General features: G+C 37.9%; 1 protein-coding gene across 1 annotated transcript; it reads right to left on the bottom strand.

The window, feature by feature from the left end:
• Positions 1-9,339: 9,339 nt before the first annotated feature.
• LOC145213678 (solute carrier family 4 member 11-like) lies at positions 9,340-21,425 on the bottom strand. Its single transcript, XM_080082042.1, has 24 exons — positions 21,278-21,425; positions 20,685-20,820; positions 20,448-20,610; positions 19,339-19,520; positions 18,233-18,282; positions 18,043-18,142; positions 17,763-17,885; positions 17,603-17,693; positions 17,029-17,152; positions 16,277-16,474; positions 16,098-16,182; positions 15,241-15,363; positions 15,059-15,172; positions 14,743-14,875; positions 14,596-14,669; positions 14,343-14,375; positions 14,101-14,266; positions 13,692-13,798; positions 13,344-13,512; positions 12,764-12,940; positions 12,215-12,326; positions 10,311-10,391; positions 10,072-10,241; positions 9,340-9,761 (listed from the first exon to the last, which is right to left on the bottom strand). Exons 2-24 carry the CDS (start codon positions 20,698-20,700, stop codon positions 9,704-9,706), a joined length of 2,649 nt encoding a protein of 882 aa, XP_079938168.1. The 5' UTR covers positions 20,701-20,820; positions 21,278-21,425; the 3' UTR covers positions 9,340-9,703.
• Positions 21,426-21,873: the final 448 nt, after the last annotated feature.

Here is a 21,873-nt window from a genome sequence, read left to right on the forward strand (position 1 = left end):
ACTGGACTTATTTCAAAACAAAATGTGCCTTGCAAAAACGGACAATACTAATTTACGGAAAACGGAAATGACGGAAACGAAAGAAACGACATACTAATTTACGGAAATAGGAAAAGACGGAAATAATTCAAATCTAATTTACGGAAATAGGAAATCTTTTCAAAATCACGGAAATCGACAGAGAACATTCTCTATGCATTTCTTATGACGGAAATCGACAGAGATCATTCTCTATGTATTTCCTATGACGGAAATCGACATAGATCATTCTCTATGTATTTCTTATGACGGAAATCGACACTCAACATTCTCTATGTATTTCTTATGACGGAAATCGACATAGATCATTTCTTATGACGGAAATCGACATAGATCATTCTCTATGCATTTCTTATGACGGAAATCGACAGAGATCATTCTTTATGTATTTCTTATGACGGAAATCGACAAGGATCATTCTCTATACATTTCTTATGACGGAAATCGACACTCAACATTCTCTATGCATTTCTTATAACGGAAATCGACATACATCATTCTATATGCGTTTCTTATGACGGAAATCGACATAGATCATTCTCTATGCATTTCTTATGACGGAAATCGACACTCAACATTCTCTATGTATTTCTTATGACGGAAATCGACAGAGATTATTTCTTATGACGGAAATCGACACTCAACATTCTCTATGTATTTCTTATGACGGAAATCGACATAGATCATTTCTTATGACGGAAATCGACATAGATCATTCTCTATGCATTTCTTATGACGGAAATCGACATAGATCATTCTCTATGCATTTCTTATGACGGAAATCGACAGAGATCATTCTTTATGTGTTTCTTATGACGGAAATCGACAGGGATCATTCTCTATACATTTCTTATGACGGAAATCGACACTCAACATTCTCTATGTGTTTCTTATGACGGAAATCGACATAGATCATTCTCTATGCATTTCTTATGACGGAAATCGACAGGGATCATTCTCTATGTATTTCTTATGACGGAAATCGACACTCAACATTCTCAATGTATTTCTTATGACGGAAATCGACATAGATCATTCTCTATACATTTCTTATGACGGAAATCGACACTCAACATTCTCGATGTATTTCTTATGACGGAAATCGACATAGATCATACTCTATGCATTTCTTATGACGGAAATCGACAGAGATCATTCTCTATGCATTTCTTATGACGGAAATCGACAGAGATCATTCTATATGCGTTTCCTATGACGGAAATCGACATAGATCATTCTCTATGCATTTCTTATGACGGAAATCGACAAAGATCATTCTCTATGTGTTTCTCATGACGAAAATCGACACTCAACATTCTTTATACATTTCTTATGACGGAAATCGACAGAGATCATTCTCTATGTATTTCTGATGATGCCTGTTGACCGTCCTCGGGACCGCAAACAGTGCCGAAATATACAATACAACGAATCGCAAAAACGACGAGTTTTTTGGTGCTGCAGAACTCTGCGTGCAAACCGACAATTTTGTTAAAAACTTTACATTCTACCCAAATCTAACCGTTCATTTGGCATCTGATGAAATCATTTCAACTACGTAAAAAATTGTTCAGTCTTTCAACCAACCATTGTGATCTAAAACAATCGATTTCATATGATACGACGTTCTGTCTTGGAAATTTTCATGTTTCGATCCTCGTGGGCAGAAATGTTCATTTTGAAGGTGACACAATATTTCCGATTGCTTCCCTCATTCACGATCGGAAATTCATGAAGCACCACAAACAATCGGTTTAAACAAAATCCGAAATATTCCATTCATAACAGATCGTGAAAAGGGCTTGTCAAAATGTTAAAAAAAGCTCTCCAAAACTGACCAACATATTTTGTACAAATCACATACTGAAAGACGTGGAACGTTGGATCAGAAAACAAAACAGCAAAAGCGACGATGTAAAGGTTTTTGAAAGATGACGTGGAACGTTTGATTAATGCAAATAGTGAAGAAGATTATCGTGCTTTGTATGCCACGTTTTCTAGCAACTGGACCGAGGTGTTTAAAAAATACTACGACAAAAAGCTCAACAACGATCTCTTGCATCATGCCTGTAAGTTCATTACAGACAGGTTTTCTGCCTTCCAGGAAGGGGCAGTTACAAATAACATCAGTGAATCGATGAATAATGTCATAAAATCTATCACCGAACACAAAGAACTGCCTATAGATGCTATGATGCTTGTCTTTAAGCAAATGCAGGACTTTTACATGTACGAATTCACAAGAGGAAAGGCAGGTTTCGGAGAGTATCAGTTAAAAAACGGTTTCTCCATCTGTCACAGCCGCGTGATTCGCTGGGTTTGCCATCCATAACAACGATGTATCAAGGGTTGATTGGATTTTCGCCGGGAACGTCTTCATTCTCAGTTATAAACGCATTTAACGGAAATGTGAACAGCGTGAAGGTATTTTCATTACCTTCTGCCCCAGCACTGGGCGATGCTTTCACATAACGGCAGCCCACATGTCTTTTTAAATTCCTGAAGGGCAAATGAACGACACGGTAACTTATTCTTTATCAATGATGATGCGGAAATACAGAGGAAATGAAAAAAAATCCGGAAGAAAACGACCACGACTCAAGGATTACGATTACTCAGTTAATCCCGCACCCGACGCGGTAAATCCAATTGACCGTTCTAAGGTTATTTCTACATCAACGCCAAAAAAGAAAAGAAATATCATTGAAGAGTATGACAACACATTTAATATATCAAGAGTATCTTCTATTCTTTCGGACCTTGACACCAGCGACGATTGTCTACAACAAACGGAACATGCCCCTCTACCAACGCCATACCTGTGGGAACAGGCAATTGTTGAAATCAAACTTCCGCAAGACAATTCCTCTAAGCATACATGGGAATGCTTAGATCAAAATAAATGCATTTGATCTGGTGATTGTGATGCAATATATGACTAATGCAAGCACATAAGATTTTTTTAAATTCCACACGATTTTACTTTCTCACCAAATCACCATTCAAACTAAATAAGATTGCAGTGTACCTTTAAGGTCCCGACAAAATCGCTTCACAAAAATCTTTCGATGAAAGAAATTTTATTTTGTTAATGTTGGACACAAAACATCATTATGAGAATAACAGAGAGGGAAATTCGAACTTGATTTACTTGAGTGGGAAACCACACCAAAAAGGTTAACAACCACTGGCTTAGATGAACAAAATTGGTTGGATGACTTAACTATTGAGAGAGCTGTGAAGGCGATACATTCTGAAACAGAAGGTTATCTATTTGGTGACAGTTTTTTGATCAATTCCTCGATTAAAAACGAGCATCAAATTATTGCAACATTCGCGTGCAATAACGATGCATTAAATTGCGACAGATTAATGTTTGCTGCAAATACTGGGATTCATTTGTATCTGATTGTGGTAGACTTCGAACAACGGGCAATATTTTTATTAGATTCTTTGCCAACCTCATTGTCCCAAGTTAAAAATCATCTGGCGGCCACATTCAACATCTTCAAAGTATGCTTTGCAGTAGCGGATCAAACAACCGAAATTGATGATTGGCGTTCCTTGCGATGCACCGATGTCCCAATGCAATCAAATTCATTCGATTGTGGCATGCATGTGATCATAAACTGCTACTGCATTATAACTAAACTGCCAATACCTGTCCAAATTACTTCAGAAAATACCAGAAAATGGATAAAACAACTTATACTGAAAAACCCACCCACAACCACCGAACGACAACCCAGAGTCAGGTTGGATGAAGCAAAAAAAATGAAAACAATTTTTGGAGCAGTCAAGATGATTTTTCTTCAACAATTGCCATCCAAGATTGTTCTTTCAATGAAGTAATTGGCGATATCTCTACGTCAAACCGATGGTCTGTTTGTGAGGCTGAAGATTGTGACGGCAACAAAACCGAAGAGCAACAAATTTTGTGCGTGACTTACCGAAGGTGGTTCCGTAAATCTTCTTTGCCTGGAAAAGTTGCATTTTCGGGAACATACTATTCATGCACAAAAAAAGTTGAGTGTCGAGTTCCGTCATAAGAAATGCATAGAGAATGATCTCTGTCGATTTCCGTCATAAGAAATGCATAGAGAATGTTCTCTGTCGATTTCCGTCATAGGAAATGCATAGAGAAAGATCTCTGTCGATTTCCGTCATAAGAAATGCATAGAGAATGTTGAGTGTCGATTTTCGTCATAAGAAATACACAGAGAATGATCTCTGTCGATTTCCGTCATAAGAAATGCATAGACAATGTTGAGTGTCGATTTCCGTCATAGGAAATGCATAGAGAATGATCTCTGTCGATTTCCGTCATAAGAAATGCATAGAGAATGTTCTCTGTCGGTTTCCGTCATAGGAAATGCATAGAGAAAGATCTCTGTCGATTTCCGTCATAAGAAATGCATAGAGAATGATCTATGTCGATTTCCGTCATAAGAAATACATAGAGAATGTTCTCTGTGGATTTCCGTCATAAGAAATGCATAGAGAATGTTCTCTGTGGATTTCCGTCATAGGAAATGCATAGAGAATGATCTCTGTCGATTTCCGTCATAAGAAATGCATAGAGAATGTTGAGTGTCGATTTCCGTCATAAGAAATGCATAGAGAATGATCTCTGTCGATTTCCGTCATAAGAAATGCATAGAGAATGTTCTCTGTGGATTTCCGTCATAAGAAATGCATAGAGAAAGTTCTCTGTGGATTTCCGTCATAGGAAATGCATAGAGAATGATCTCTGTCAATTTCCGTCATAAGAAATACACAGAGAATGATCTCTGTCGATTTCCGTCATAAGAAATGCATAGAGAATGTTGAGTGTCGATTTCCGTCATAAGAATTACATAGAGAATGTTGAGTGTCGATTTCCGTCATAGGAAATGCATAGAGAATGATCTATGTCGATTTCCGTCATAAGAAATACATAGAGAATGATCTCTGTCGATTTCCGTCATAAGAAATGCATAGAGAATGTTCTCTGTCGATTTCTGTCATAAGAAATGCATAGAGAATGATCTCTGTCGATTTCCGTCATAAGAAATGCATAGAGAATATTGAGTGTCGATTTCCGTCATAAGAAATGCATAGAGAATGATCTCTGTCGATTTCCGTCATAAGAAATGCATAGAGAATGATCCCCGTCAATTTCCGTCATAAGAAATGCATAGAGAATAATCTATGTCGATTTCCGTCATAAGAAATGCATAGAGAATGTTGAGTGTCGATTTCCGTCATAGGAAATGCATAGAGAATGATCTCTGTCGATTTCCGTCATAAGAAATGCATAGAGAATGATCTCTGTCGATTTCCGTCATAAGAAATGCATAGAGAATGATCCCCGTCAATTTCCGTCATAAGAAATGCATAGAGAATAATCTATGTCGATTTCCGTCATAGGAAATGCATAGAGAATGTTCTCTGTCGATTTCCGTCATAAGAAATGCATAGAGAATGATCTCTGTCGATTTCCGTCATAGGAAATGCATAGAGAATGTTCTCTGTCGATTTCCGTCATAGGAAATGCATAGAGAATGTTCTCTGTCGATTTCCGTCATAGGAAATGCATAGAGAATGATCTCTGTCGATTTCCGTCATAGGAAATGCATAGAGAATGTTCTCTGTCGATTTCCGTCATAGGAAATGCATAGAGAATGATCTCTGTCGATTTCCGTCATAGGAAATGCATAGAGAATGTTCTCTGTCGATTTCCGTAATAGGAAATGCATAGAGAATGTTCTCTGTCGATTTCCGTCATAGGAAATGCATAGAGAATGTTGAGTGTCGATTTCCGTCATAAGAAATAATCTCTGTCGATTTCCGTCATAAGAAATACATAGAGAATGTTGAGTGTCGATTTCCGTCATAAGAAATGCATAGAGAATGATCTATGTCGATTTCCGTCATAAGAAACGCATAGAGAATGTTGAGTGTCGATTTCCGTCATAAGAAATGCATAGAGAATGTTCTCTGTCGATTTCCGTCATAGGAAATGCATAGAGAATGATCTCTGTCGATTTCCGTCATAAGAAATACATAGAGAATGATCTCTGTCGATTTCCGTCATAGGAAATGCATAGAGAATGTTCTCTGTCGATTTCCGTCATAGGAAATGCATAGAGAATGTTGAGTGTCGATTTCCGTCATAAGAAATACACAGAGAATGATCTCTGATCTCTGTCGATTTCCGTCATAAGAAATGCATAGAGAATGTTGAGTGTCGATTTCCGTCATAAGAATTACATAGAGAATGTTGAGTGTCGATTTCCGTCATAAGAAATACATAGAGAATGTTGAGTGTCGATTTCCGTCATAAGAATTACATAGAGAATGTTGAGTGTCGATTTCCGTCATAAGAAATGGATAGAGAATGTACTCTGTCGATTTCCGTCATAAGAAATGCATAGAGAATGTTGAGTGTCGATTTCCGTCATAAGAAATGCATAGAGAATGATCTATGTCGATTTCTGTCATAAGAAATGCATAGAGAATGTTGAGTGTCGATTTCCGTCATAAGAAATGCATAGAGAATGTTCTCTGTCGATTTCCGTCATAGGAAATGCATAGAGAATGATCTCTGTCGATTTCCGTCATAAGAAATACATAGAGAATGATCTCTGTCGATTTCCGTCATAGGAAATGCATAGAGAATGTTCTCTGTCGATTTCCGTCATAAGAAATGCATAGAGAATGTTCTCTGTCGATTTCCGTCATAGGAAATGCATAGAGAATGTTGAGTGTCGATTTCCGTCATAAGAAATACACAGAGAATGATCTCTGATCTCTGTCGATTTCCGTCATAAGAAATGCATAGAGAATGTTGAGTGTCGATTTCCGTCATAAGAATTACATAGAGAATGTTGAGTGTCGATTTCCGTCATAAGAAATACATAGAGAATGATCTCTGTCGATTTCCGTCATAAGAAATGCATAGAGAATGTTGAGTGTCGATTTCCGTCATAAGAAATGCATAGAGAATGTTGAGTGTCGATTTCCGTCATAAGAAATGGATAGAGAATGTACTCTGTCGATTTCCGTCATAAGAAATGCATAGAGAATGTTGAGTGTCGATTTCCGTCATAAGAAATACATAGAGAATGATCTATGTCGATTTCCGTCATCAGAAATGCATAGAGAATGATCTCTGTCGATTTCCGTCATAAGAAATGCATAGAGAATGTTCTCTGTCGATTTCCGTCATTTTGAAAAGATTTTCTATTTCCGTAAATTAGATTTGAATTATTTCCGTCATTTCCGTCTTTTCCTATTTCCGTAAATTAGTATGTCGTTTTTTTCGTTTCCGTCATTTCCGTTTTCCGTAAATTAGTATTGTCCTGCAAAAACCAGTCATTTAGTTCCACAATCCACATTCAAGTTCATGCTCGTTGACTTTTGACATTACAAACAAACACAAACTTGCGGCAGAAAGTTTGCAAAATTCCGATAGATGACGTTAAGAGCACATTTATTTCAGGGTTACGTTACGGTATTAAAAACTATTTTAAGGTGAGGATTTTAGTTTTATTGCAAGATTTTAAGTTAGTTTTATTGTATTTTTTACAATAAACCTTTCCCAACGTTAATAGCCTAACCGTCAGTATTTTCACATAACTTTGCTTAAAATGTCCGTTTATGCTCGTCGGTATTTCGCGGGATTTAAGTTACCACGTTATTAGCTCCACCTTGACTTCAGAGGTAGAACTAATGACTAACATCATAACTCACAACAGACTAAGTTTGCTAAATACCAATCAATGATATAAAGAAGTATTTAATAACAACGAGCCCGGAGTAGGGCTATGAACTAAATGTAGGGTTTGGAACTAAGTTTATAAGTTGGTTTTATTGCTATTTCATTACAAAAACATCAGCATTTTTACACAATTTTGTTCTTAAATTCTTGCTCTTTGAGCCATCGGTATTTAGCTTTTCTGTTGTGAGTTCTCACATAAAATTTCTAATTTAAGCAGCTATCAAAAAATAACGCTACTCACCACAGAATGTCACAACATGCTGAAGATAAATAGGCCTACTACCGTAACGAGTGGATGAACAGCGTCATAAGAAATGTTATTACATATAGTCTCTGTGTGTAATGGTTCCGAGTGGGTCACTTTCGAAACCAATTCAAGCAGTTTTTGCAGAAAATTTTCTGTTGACGATGTTTTTTAACGCTTTGGCGTCACCGACTCGTTGTAATGCCTAACTACAGCCTATAAACAGCTACACATGGCACATTTTTCCTTCGTCAACTTGTGAGAAGTGTTAATGTTAGATTATTTTTAAGCAATAGCCCATGTCATCAGTTGTCACTCAGCCAAGATTAAATAGTCTCAAAATAAACCCTTATTAACCCAAAAGATTCGAGAGTTAGTCTAAGCCGCATGGGTACGCCCTAGCGCAGTTGCTACCACCTTTTTTGCATTCGTATCCTTAACACAGTGGTTCTTAACTTTTTTATCACGGCCGAACCCCTATGACATTCTTCAGCGTTTGGTCGAGCCCCAACAAGTTACATCCTAGGTTTTTAACTCATTTTGTGCTTTTGACCATACGTTTTTGCTGCTAACAAAGATTCGTAACAATGCGCACAGTATTCTTTGTTACGTCAATTATAACCTAGTTACAACCTTCCAATGTTTTGCCATCTAGCAAATAAAAATTGCTATTATATCCGCTAAAGTTTGATTAATTTAAAACATTTGCCGAGTATTTGTACTTCAAAAGACCTTCGTCGAACCACTGAACCAGCGTTGCCGAACCCCTGGGGTTCGATCGAACGCAGGTTAAGAACCACTGCCTTAACACTTGTGAATTTCTTCGTAGCCTATACCTTGTCTCAAAGAGAGACAGAAGTAAACAAAGTTGTAGTCGTTAAGAAGTATAATGTTAGCCATTTTACCCATTTTGTGACATAGTTAAAAAAATGAGTATTAAAATTATTCAAAAAACATTCTTAACCATATAACTGAAATGTTACTTTTTCATTTGTGGGTCTATAAAAACCATCATTTTGACACCAATCTCCTACTGCGGCACTTCATACCCCCGGTTAAAACCAAAGCAAGGTTACTATGGCTAGGGGGTTTAAATAATGGTGTTTAGGCCTTTTGCGACAAACGTAAGTAGTCTGGGCTACGGTTTTAGATTTAGATAACTTCTTAAATAACTTACCCAAAACATCACTTGATATGTAGAACAGCTATCTTTTTTTACCGCATTCTTTTCTTTTTCATGATATTATTTTTTGGGAACCCCACGCATACTGACTTTTTTTGCAAAAAATACTACTTTGTTTGTATCGCAAATGCAATATATGTTTTTTCACCCAAAAGTTAAAATCACGCAAGCATAAAAGGAAAGCTGTACATCGGCAGAAACAAAGTTAAAGCAAGCACTATTAGTGAACTTACAGCAATAAGATGGAAAGGCACCATTGACAAATTAGTATACACAAGTTTTTCGCAAATAAACATAAAATGCAACATTTACAGACAAAAAGCAACAATAAAGTTTGCGTTATATTTCCGATTAAAATTGTAACTTAGTATTTGCAAGTAGTTTTCGCCTGCTCAAGGTGGAAGCAGATGCAACTTTTAAACGATGCAACGTTTCTCTGTGGAAATGTACAATGACCAACGTCACTTGCTACACCTTAGGAATCCAATATGGCCAGATACTTTCTTTCCATTATCAAAGGAAGGAGAAGGTGCCTGCATAAAAAAACAGGCCGTAAAGATACGTCTGCTTGAAAATGTTTTACAAGCATCACACACACAAATATTGGAATCAGTTTTCTTCCAAGAGGAAAAAAATGGCTTGTAAAGTAAATGGAGTTGGGGCCGCAAATACACACCGAATATTGGCTTTTAATACAAGCTTAAATACTAGCAAGAGTAAAAACGCTCCATGAGTGAGTGCGACCACAGAAACAAAATCGATCATCAGACTTTTTGTTGTTAGTTATATTTTATAGGCTGATGAGTATGTATAACCTCATCAAACACCGAGCCTATACGCTACCTGACAGGTAAAAGCAAGAGGATGACGACTGGAAAAATCATCTTGAGATAAAATTGGTCCGCGAATCCAAAACCGCAGACCACGAGCAGTAGCGCAAGTTGACAGGCGGTAAAAAGGTGGACAGTTCTGTGGGGAACTTTTCGAATATAGTGGTTTGGTGGGTAGGAGCTCTGCAAATTGACAGGTGGGATTAATTGATTGTGAAATATTATTTTTTCATGAAGTGTCGGAAAACTTACCCCTTCGGTGAAAACGAGCATCATTCGGTCAAACATTTGATTTCCAATAAACGATGAGAATCCCAAATAAAGGAACAATCCCTGAAAACAATAATGTTCAATAAAATGCAAATTTACAAAGGTGACTAACACGCTGATTGCATGGCGGTGCGACGTGTGGCTGAACGGCAAATTGACATCAATAGCTTTAAACATTTTGTTACCATGGGGTTAACTGAAATCCAAATAAAAACTACAATAGTGGTTTTCCTATATATTGCCAGTTTATATGTACTACATCATATTTAACGATGTATCACATATACCAGGGGTCGGCAACCTTTTTTGCACTGCGGACCGGTTTTTAAACTAAAATTTTATCGCGGACCGGTCTTCAAAAAACTACAAATATATAGCTAGAAAAAGGCTTAGATTAGTTTATCATGCCCAGGATATATGGGCAAAATGTTTGAAAGCATTTAACCTGAAAAATTATACGGCCCGGTAACAAACTCCTCGCGGACCGGTACCGGGCCGCGGACCGGCGGTTGCCGACCACTGACATATACCATTTATTATATTTATAATGGATATATATTTGGCACCTACATTTCATTGGGTGCCTATCTTTTTCCTGGCACTTTATAACATAATTGTTTCTGCAAGCATTATTCTAATGCAGTGGTTCCCAAACTTTTTCATTATTTTGTCAAAACGGTCCCTTTGCCATTATTTCGAGAGCTCGCGGTCCTTAATCTGGAATGTGTATTTTAGAAAAACGAAAGGTGATTGCAGTTTTTTCGCTAATCATGCAAAATTGCGCATAATAATCTAAACTCTAAAGACAGCTTGTGACATCACAGACAAGACAAAAAACAGTACGATTGTGCGCGAACAATTGCATTTTTGATAGTTGTCATTCAATAAAGGCTATTGTTTAGCAATGGAGAGAGTCGATTTCTCAATTCTCTTGATTTAAACTTAAACTTAAGTAAGATTATAGAATTACTTTACCCGCTTCGCGGTCCCCCCAAAATTGCCTCACAGACCCCTAAAAGACCGCGGACCCCAGTTTGGGAACCGCTGTTCTAATGGGACACATGTGCATATGCGATTTGGTAACCGTAAAAATAGGGCACAATCATTGTTAAACTGGAATAGTGGTTTTCCTATATATTCCATTTTACAGAAACTGTGCCATATTTACGCACCATTTTACAGCACAATATAACTAACATCGTAACATCTTAATTCCAACCAGTGAGAAAATGGTCAAGTGACGACTGCGTTCATGCGTGAAGCCTAGGCATTTTTTTTCCATGCGCCACTATCGTCAATCACTCCCATTGCGTCAGCTGTGCACTAAGCGAGCACAAATTTGACAAAAGACAGCATGTAAAAACATATTTGGGGCTGTAAGAGTAATTACTGAGCTGATTGCACTGAAATTTTTAACAGCCTACAAGGATCATCCAATCCACAGCTGTTTAAAATTTCAGCAGGTTAAGTCTTGTATTTCTGACCTTATTAACATGTGAACAAACAAACAAATATTTGGGGGTAAAGGGGTGAAAATGGATATATACAACTTCAAGTTACAAAATACTTTAAAATACGCTGCAATGTACCAATCGAAAATGAAACTCCAGAATCATCTGCTTTAGCAGGTATAGCCGTTTTAAAAATTTCACGTTTTGGGGGCTGTGGGTGAACCGAGGGATCAAACGGGGTCAAAATTCACATGGACCATCTTTATACCAATATCTATAATGTGTGTAAATTTGAAAAAGTTTAAACCATTCTTTCTTGAACAAAACGTGGGAACAAATCTGCGTTAGACGAAAAAAAAATATAGACAAAAACAATATGTGTCCCCTTTAGGGAAGGGGACCCATGATGAGCACTATTAAAATATTTAATCATACCTGCAGAACAGCAATGGGAATAAACTGCAAGTATTGTACGAAAAGCAGTGACAAGCCGATGAGTATATGTGAGATGATGCCGGTCAATCGAGTTTCACGGACTTTCACGATTCTGAGAATGCAAGCAAGTGATTTTATTGCACTGTGCAAGGCTGCAGAATGCACCGACAGTGCTATGCCTTATATGGCATAATCTGGCATATCGGAGACCATGACTTTTGGTCTGTTACTTTAATTAAACGCAGACATGGTGCTCACAGTTTACCAATAATTTAAGTGGGTTTTTGCCTCTGATGCAAATGACAAGTACACAGTTCGCTCGCTTACACAAGTTTTAAGTGAACGGAAGATTATAAACCACTGCGAACTTTAAATAGCTAGCAATTACATTATTGAGATAATAGCGAATGACATTTTTTTGAGAATCCCAAATGTCAGCGACACACAACAATTCTATGTAAAACTGCAATTCGTTACAACAAAAAGGAAAGTTTTTGTCAAAACTGTGGAATAAATTTAAAATGCATGTGCAAAAAAACAATTGCTTACTCGTCATGAACGTTTCCAAGGTTGGAGACGTGTTGTTCAACATCAGCAAGCGCCTTTACGTGTAGTGGCGAGTGTGGAAGTGCAGCATGTACCCATGGCAAGTTAAACACAGATAGAGGAACGTTGATCAAACCCACAATCATCAAATCCCAGTGATACGCAGGACCTTTCTTCAACCTAACGTCAACAATAGAAAACAACCTTCTTTCAATATGAGGGATTTGAATTGTTTAGTGTGCTGCCCACAGCGGAAGAGATGGTCGATTAGGATCTGTTTGTGTTAAATTAGGTGTATGGACGATGATCTCCCGCATCTGCAAGCGACAAGAACCACAGCAGAGAACGCCCAAACCATAAAGTTAATCCCGACTTACGGCTCACAATATATTGTGTAACCACATAACGTGCGTTGGCTTTCTGGAAATTCAATTTTTGAAACGAAGATAAATACAGCAACAAAACGTTTATGCTTTGAAAAGATCTTGCGCAAACGATTAGATAAGATCAGACAGGTGCGTCTGTATAGTTAACTGTTATGCTAAGACAGAAAAATGCAACCAACAATAAACACAATACGCACTTGTTTTGCGGGGCGTTTACCACAGCCGCTGATACATTCTGGTCAACAAAGAAGAGACAACTGAGGCAAAGTCCAAGACCTGCAGCGCCAAGGTGTGCCAGAGCCGGAAGCTGGCCCACCGCAGGAACGTTAAATAGAGACCGACCCGGAACATGTTTAAACGGCTCCACTGCGAAAAATATAAATGTTAAAAGTAGTGGATTTCATTGTCATCGAACAACTTTGAGTACGTCATCAAAAAGTGTTTGTGTGAAAACGGCACAATGTACCATAGCAGTTTGCGTAAAATTTCAGTCAAACTGTTTTAACTGCTAAAAACAGTATCGAAAATAGCAAAAACAGCCTTACATTTTACGGCCTGGAAACCAAGAGATCCAATAAGAGTGAAAACAATCACAGCAATCGGAAGAGCGTAATCTGCCAATATCTCCCTCTTGGTCGAAGACAAAAACTGCCTGAAACAGCAAAAATGCGTTTTGGATTAAAGTAGTGGTTCTTAAACTTTTTTTGTTGCGACGCATCTGGAAAAGTTTTCTGGACTTGCGACGCACCAGCAAATAAAAGGTAATAAGTGAACTTATTATTAAAGTTGTGTTTATTGATACAACAACAAAAAGCCACGAAAAGGAAATACATATTCTGCGACGCCCCTTGAAAGTTGAAACGACGCACCAGGAAGTCGCGACGCACTGTTTGAGAACTACTGGATTAAAGTAACAGCGGTTTGACAAAAAATACAATTGAAAAAAAATCTTACGATTGGTCGAACTTGAGTAGAGATAAACCAAGCCAAAGTGTGCCAAGCATCAAAAAGAGAAAAAGAATGGAATTCTCAGGACGATAGCAAAGATATTCTTTAGCGCAGTTTTCAGGGTCCGTAATGTTGTACGCGCTCGAGTTTGCAGTGTCGGTTAAAGCATCAGCTGTCATTTGAAAACATAAAGCACAAGATTATAAAAAATACCATGTCAGGTGAAGTTTAACAAATGATCGACTTACCCAACGTTCGAAAATTGTAGTTTTTACTGAAATCTGAAACAAACAGGTATTCAATTCTAACTTGAGTAGAAACCGCTTATATTTTGCCAAAGGTAGGATATGTCAGTTATTTGTAAGTATTTGTAAAATGTAGCAATTTTGCCTTCAAAATTAGTTTTTTTGTATAATTTCACACTCCTTTATGGCATCTGATATGTAAATGAATACATTTGATTTCATATGCAACCAAAGTGATTCCTATGCTTGGACTTACTAGCAATAGTAGCTTTGATGGCATCAGCAGTAAAAGCGAGGGCAATAAAAAAGCCGAAGATTTCCTCGATAGATCTGAAATGAGTTTCGTGAAAAACGGTTACAAAAACGTTTGTTCACCATGCAAAATATCGTGCACAAAACTTACCTTGTCGAGTACTTCATTAGCTTGCTAAGGTTAAAAAGGGCCTGAAGAACAAGAAAGATGCTGTTCCAAACGCCTGTCATCGTGTACATGGCGGCAAAGTCCAATTCAAAGCTTTCGCTGACCAACTTGATAACTGCAAAATGTTTTGCGTTTAAAAAACAGTTTTCCAAGTCAGTAGTAAGGCAAAAATTTAACAAGAAATAAAGAAGATTTTTTTTATTTTGTAACCAAACCAAATAGCGGTATCTTTGGGGGGTTTTATCGAAGACAGATTTTTCACGTTAAGGAAAATATGAAAACTGCAAATTTTTCTTACCTTTAACATACAGAGCTAAAGGAGCCGTTGTCAACAGAATTTGCATTGGCTGGCCGCTTAGAAAAGCGAACATTATCCCGCCAAACGTCTGAGACACAATGCATGACGTAACGTCTGAATGGATTACAAACGAAATTAACTGATAGCCTGAAAATAAAATTATAATATTGCCAGGTGCTTACCAATAGTGCCATTTGTGTTTTTCTCGTACAGGCTGCCGAAAGCAATGTCTGGCAGGAGACAGGCAAAATAAAGAAACAATACAGTCGAGATCAGTTTATGGATTGTGTTTTTGCCAATGACACCTGAAACAAGACCTTTGCGGGTGAGGTTTGTGAAAGTTAACCGTTGGCCTGAGGCTTCTTTGAAAACCTGGACGAGGACATCTTGCCCCGCCATGACCTAACAATATTAAGTTAAAGCAATCTTTATCACTAGCACAAACGATTGACTAGTCCAGTGGTCTTCTACCTGTGGGTCGCGACCCCAAGTGGGGTCGCCTAAACTTTTTCTGGGGTCGCTATCAATTCAATCTATCGGCTTTTAAGTTCATTACCAAAAAAATGACACGTTTTTGTCCCAGTGCGCAACCTTTGCTCATGTTTTGCAGTATAACTTGGTACCTCGTGTCACAATCTAATCATTGTGATGCAACAATCTATTTCAAAAAAAAAACGTTGTCCAACCCATTGTTACGCGATAAAGACTCATGAATGGCATATTGTGTCCAAAATAATACAGCGGGTATAGGGGAAAATACATAAATTAACTGATTTCTGCAAACTGGTAAGGCCAAATTAAATAAAACTTTTGGGTTCTAACATTTGAGCCTAATGCACACTGAATGCTAATATTTGAAGTCTACTTAAAAATTAAGCGGGCATATTGAAAATAGTTTTAGTTTCGGCATTACCCCCTATCGGAAAAAAATGGGGTCGCGTGTAGATGCTGTTTCAATTTTCTTTTAAATTGGGGTCGCTTTTAAAAAAGGTTGAAGACCACCGGACTAGTCCACACTTCACCAGTTTTAATTTTTTACCATCGACGAAATCTGACGGGTAATGCGGCAGACGCCTCTTGAAATCGTCATAGATTCCATGTCCAATTTGTAACACGGAATAATCCTGAAAACACATAGAACATATAAATCAGCAGTCCATTTGCTAAGTTTAATTCTTATAGCTTTAAAAGTTTTTATATAAACGCAACAGTACTTACCGTAAATTCTTCGTCGATTGACTCCGGATATTCAGACAGCGATTCCCGCACTTGTCTTTTGTAACGGAAGCTCTGTTTGGCGAGGACACCTTTGAATTCGTCCTCAGTGGATGCATTTATCAGGTCGTGGCGAAATGACGAGTTGCACATCATGGATGAGAAGGTGCGACCAATTTCAACAGCATTTTTTGTGAATTTCTGCACAGTTTATAGTAACTAGAGTTCAAGCATACCGATAAACAAAAGTTTAGCGGATCTTATTGACAGCAATTGAGGCAAAACTAATGTGCTGGTAGTCGTGATGCAAGCTTGCAACATGGATAAAAAGGGTTCAGAAAAATGTTATTTCATTTGCCACAACTGCTCTTATGGATTCCAAGAGGAAACAAGTACGAAATTAAGAGCAGTTGGCACCTCTTGCACGCGTTTCACATGACAAGTGTATTCATGGCAACATGCCAAGTGATTTACGGGTTTTACACTATACTGTTCCATTTAATAAAAAATACATTACATGCTTTTTCTTCGTTAAAATATAACGAAGTCGACACGTATTAATCTGTCTGCCTACTAATCTGTATTACTTATCGAATCACCTGGAACCATTTCAAAAGTCATTGCCATTTTGACATGACGTTAATTGATAAGTGGCGTTTAAAAGGTTACCCACTCTCGAGCTAGGAAAGTACCATGTAAAATGACATATAACAGACAAAAGTCAATTAGTTCTTTGCGCAGAAACTTTGGCTTACCTCTTTTTTAGGAGCGATTACTGCTAAGACAAATGTCACTTCTTCACATTTGTTGCCCAAGTTTAGAGGATTGCGCAAACGAGCTATACCAACATGGCTCTTCTTCAGCATCGGCAACGTGCATCTGTAACGATCAACAGGTACGATTAGCTTCGGTCTTTTTATGAGTGCTATATTGGGTAAATTTCACTTTACGGAAAATACAAGGGGGAAAAATTACAAAAACTCGATATCAATGAGCTAAAGGCTTAGTGGCAGAAAGGGCTATACTGCTAATTCTGTTGGACAATGTGCAAAATCATTATTTTACCCTTAAAATCCGATCGGCAAATATTTTGCTGTATTAAATGCTGATGAGATTGGGTAATTAATAATGGTTGCATTTTAGACACATAACCTTTTGGGTGACACGGAAACCTGAACAGAACCCCAAAAAACAATGGTTTTACAAACATAATATAATACAAGTAGATAACATAAAAGAAAACCCGGAAGAGTTTACGAGCCCCCTGTGAGTGTTGCACTAAACCCAAACCCCAGTTGAAGAGAGCTGATATAAACAATACTTGCTTACAGCGCAGTTATCCAGCTTTCTTCATAATCGGCGCCATCAGGTTTGTATTGTACACCCTGGATGGTTTCCCGCAGTTGATCGACCGACGCCACTAAAAATTAAAAAAAAATATGTTGACCGTGTTTCTTTTCTCATTTGGCAGAAAACAATCCCAACGTACAAGAATCCTGGTGTTGCTCTTGAAAGGTGAAAAATGCTTTTCCAGCCTGAGCGGTTATTTTTTCATCCACATCTAAATCTTTTTGCAGCCTGGTTAGGAGCGCATCAATAATTGCATCCAAACCTGGCAATGAAAATTGGTAAAACTTTGCGTAGCAAACTTAAAAAATGGAATGTACTAAAACAAAATTTAAAATCTGGACACGTGTCTAGGCAACTTATACAATTTTTTTTTTGTGTACTATGTATGAAAGATATTTCCAGAACTGTTTTGCACTTACTTGTGTGCGGAACATCGAGCAACACCACTGGCTGAACAAGAAACTTTTCCAGGTCTCTCCAGGCACGAATTTCATCTCGAAAGTCCTTGAGTGGAAGTGTCTGCAATGAATCAATGTCACACATGACAAACCCAACAAATCTAATAGCAAACAAGCGAAGAAATACGCTAATGGTCATGACCATGCATACCTTCCTGATCTTCAAAATCAGTTCCCGATGGAAAAATTCATCCTCCACGTCTGCAGATAAAATAAACATTTATAACCCAAACCTAGAATCTTTAACCTAAACAAACCGCCAAGATTGCACCATCCGATACGACCCTTTTGAGGTTAAATTATGTTTGTGGAATTATCGCTTACATCCGATAAAACCTGGTAAATTTATTCTGGGAATCTTTCCCTGTTAATTCTATTGCCGTTGTCGCAACGATTTCCACCTTTCATTTTATAAATCACAAGTTCGGGAAATATTTATTTCCAGACTAAAATCAGTGTTGACAGTGTTGTAAAATAAAATTAATTCCGCTGAAAGGCATCCTCAGTGTCTATAGAGAGCAATAAAAGGGATATTTTTATTGATTTTAGCCTGGAAATAAATATTTCCCGAACTTGTGATTTACATCCGATAAATCGATAATCTATCACATCTCTGACGTCAAAAAAACAATAACAATACATAGCAATGCCATGTAAATGTTTGGCCTATGTGACCCTAAGCGGACATTCAAAGAATATCTGCCATGTTGATCGGTGTGCGATGACGAAAACATACATCAGCAATAATTGGCGAGCACGGTGTGATAAATATCACGACGATGGAGGCGGAGATTAGGTTGCTAAAAAGGCAAAGCTAACTTTGACACAGGATAGGAGAACAGCTACTACTACAAGGCGACAAAAATATCAGCGCCGGGTGAGGCAAGGTAACTTACAAAGGTAGCCGCGTGACTTTCAAAACAGATTAAAGTCAAAACTATCAATATCCAGTTCCACCAAAAGTAAAAAAAGTCACAATGCCAAAGACTTATGGTTGCTACAGCGCCTATTTAGATTCATACTGCCTTTAAAGTTTTTCGTGAAGCTAGTCTAAATTAGTTTATTCTAATAATTTAAACTATATTAAGGCAGTGGTTTCCAACCTTTTTAAACTTCTGAAATAAACTTCTCCTCTAAAATTAAAATTCCTACCTTGAGAAGAGTTACTCCTCGGTCGGGAACCACTGGGAAAGCTTTGCACAAAATGGCGCAGATCTTGCATGCAACCGATCACAGACAAATGGCCAATCAACTAACCTTCCATTTCATTGTGCGACATTCGTCTCAAACGAAGAACATTGCTCTGTCGTCGATAAGTTTGAGTTACTGTGCGAACGTGTGGAAACCGCGGTGACCCGATGTCGACTTGTTCGGTTAATTCCTCAGCCTTGGCGACGTCTTCGTAATCAACACTTTGACTAAGTGACAGCTCGCGAAGCCTGAATAAGTTTGACGGCGAATGCATTACATCGGCTGGTCATACCTGACAGGCACTTTGACATTGTACAGTGCTTATGCTTGCAGCACAAATTTAGCAAGCCATTTAAGCAGCCTCCTTACTATTACGAAACATACGGTTATAGTTATATGCCTCATTGTGAGGATATCCATAGAGCACATTATATGCACACGCATTGCTTCCGGAATAATCCAGGTTGCGCAATTGTCCGCGGTGGACGGTAATTTACGTGAATGAAGAAATTAACAAGAATGCCTCCGAATTTAATTCTTCGCAAAAGTGTACCCTTATCGATTGTTTGACAGCTGATATTAATCACAAAAAATAATAAACCCATCACCCCTGCCTTATAAAAACGTTTGTAACACACATACTCGGCTTACCTTTGTACAAATGTTATTCCTCTACAAATGTATTTCCTTAGGCTTACTTAGAAGCTCCAGACAATTTTGAAAACAGTACTAGCTGAAACTTGTTTAAACTATATAAATGCGATTTAGTGCAACGATGCTCGGATAGCGTGTTATGACGCATTTCCGTCTGCAAAATGCACAACCAGTCACTTGACTTGTGTGTAAAACGAATTAGGGCGTCAAATCACCTAAAAATCTATTACCGCGCGGTAGTTGTGATAGTGCTGTCAAGTTTTACCTTATTGTTGTGACAATTACTTCACTTAATCATGACTTGACGCATGACAAAAAAAACTAATTTTCAACCGAACGGAACAGTACGAACATAACAGGATCGCTATAATTCGGTTTCGTTGTCGCGTTTGTTCACAAAAGACAATAGCGGTCAAAACAAAATGCACTGTTTAATTAAGCCATGAATGTTACACGGTGCATGAGAGGGGCTTAGTGAACGTCGATAAATAATAATCATGAAAGGCCATATAACGACTTACTGCTTTGCTTCGATACGACGAAGACGGGCTTGCTCCTTCATTTCAGAATTAATTCCATTTTCATTGACCGTTACCACAACGTCAGCTGGGTTCGTATCACCAATCGAAACATCATTTTCAAACACCTGATTTTGGTACTGATGTTGACCAAGTGACCCGTTGCCTGAAGCACGACACGAAATTTTTTTGGGGGTTCTTTTTGTAACTTACTGCAAACCGTTTGTTTTTGTAACCTACTTGTTTCATTTGACATGATTTCGTCGAGGGATGAAACCTACGTAAGATCGGTTGGAGAAAACTTTTTTTTCTTGCGCTTGTAAAGTGATCGTTGTAGTCTGCTAAGATCGTGGTGTGACGGCATACGTGTCAGAAACTGAATAAGGCAAACGCTTAGTTAAAGATACCTCAATCAAGCACACATGTAACTGAGGTCATTGGCCATACTGTATTTGTTTTGTCTTTGTAGATGGGATTTCAAAATTAAAGACTAACCTGCACAGAAGTTTCAGGACCAAACCAAATACATGACAAACACTTTAACTCACATTCGGCTTGAAATGACCATCCTACACTTGCAGGTAAAGTCAAATTTCAGCAATACAATTAAAAACGTTTACAAAACTCCAAAATACAGGGCATACAAAGCTTAGGTATACCCCACTAGTCATAAAATGTATTAGTCGTTTGCAGTATAATAACTGGCATGCTATGGACTATAACGCGTTTTTTTGGTAATTTTGTTTGACAAACTTTACACGTGATATTTTAAATATATTTTTAAATATCATAAATAGTGACCAGTTCTCAACAATAACAAAGTAGCAACTTACATTGCAGATGAAAAAATGCGTCCTGGGCAGAAGTCCAAACAGCAAAACTTTCTGTGTACTGCTACAACACGGTCAATGCCCTCTTTATGTCTAGTTTATAAGCGTTAACAGCATGCTTATATACCTGTAAAAACATTTGGTGATACTGAATGGGAAAAAAGGTTTTGAATGTAAAACAAGAATCGTTTGTGACGCAAAAATGCCGGTCCGTGACGATGTAATCAGTGAGCTGAAGTTATTTTAAAAAAATGCAGCAATCGCTTCAGGGAAGTAAAAAGCCAACCGGGTTTACCGTTGCCGACAGGAGCAATTCACAAAATGCACTTTTCGTGGAAAAGCCACTGCCTTTAGCAACTAGCAACAGGTAAAGATACAACTGAAAAAACACAGCTCACGGAGGTGGCCGTGCCTTGTGCAAAACGTCGCAAACAGATAATCTGCTTATCGGGTAACCACTGCTCGTAATAATAATCCTAAAAAATATTCCAGTCAGGCGTTCCACACCAACAAAAACTTGCACGATTTATCATTTAGCTCTTGCTGATGCAACGCCCTTACAGGCGTCATTAAGCGTATTAGATACATGTCGACAGCAC

This window comes from Phallusia mammillata, chromosome 2, assembly GCF_965637545.1.
Source record: "Phallusia mammillata chromosome 2, kaPhaMamm4.hap1.1, whole genome shotgun sequence".
Taxonomy (NCBI): domain Eukaryota; kingdom Metazoa; phylum Chordata; class Ascidiacea; order Phlebobranchia; family Ascidiidae; genus Phallusia; species Phallusia mammillata.

What these genes read in the sequence shown, in the direction of transcription:
- LOC145213678 (XM_080082042.1), bottom strand. An exon ending in TGATTTTGAAGATCAGGAAG is followed by an intron (nt 18,143 to 18,232) that starts GTATGCATGGTC and finishes GATTCATTGCAG; the next exon opens with ACACTTCCACTCAAGGACTT. An exon ending in CTACTCAAGTTCGACCAATC is followed by an intron (nt 13,799 to 14,100) that starts GTAAGATTTTTT and finishes TTGCTGTTTCAG; the next exon opens with GCAGTTTTTGTCTTCGACCA.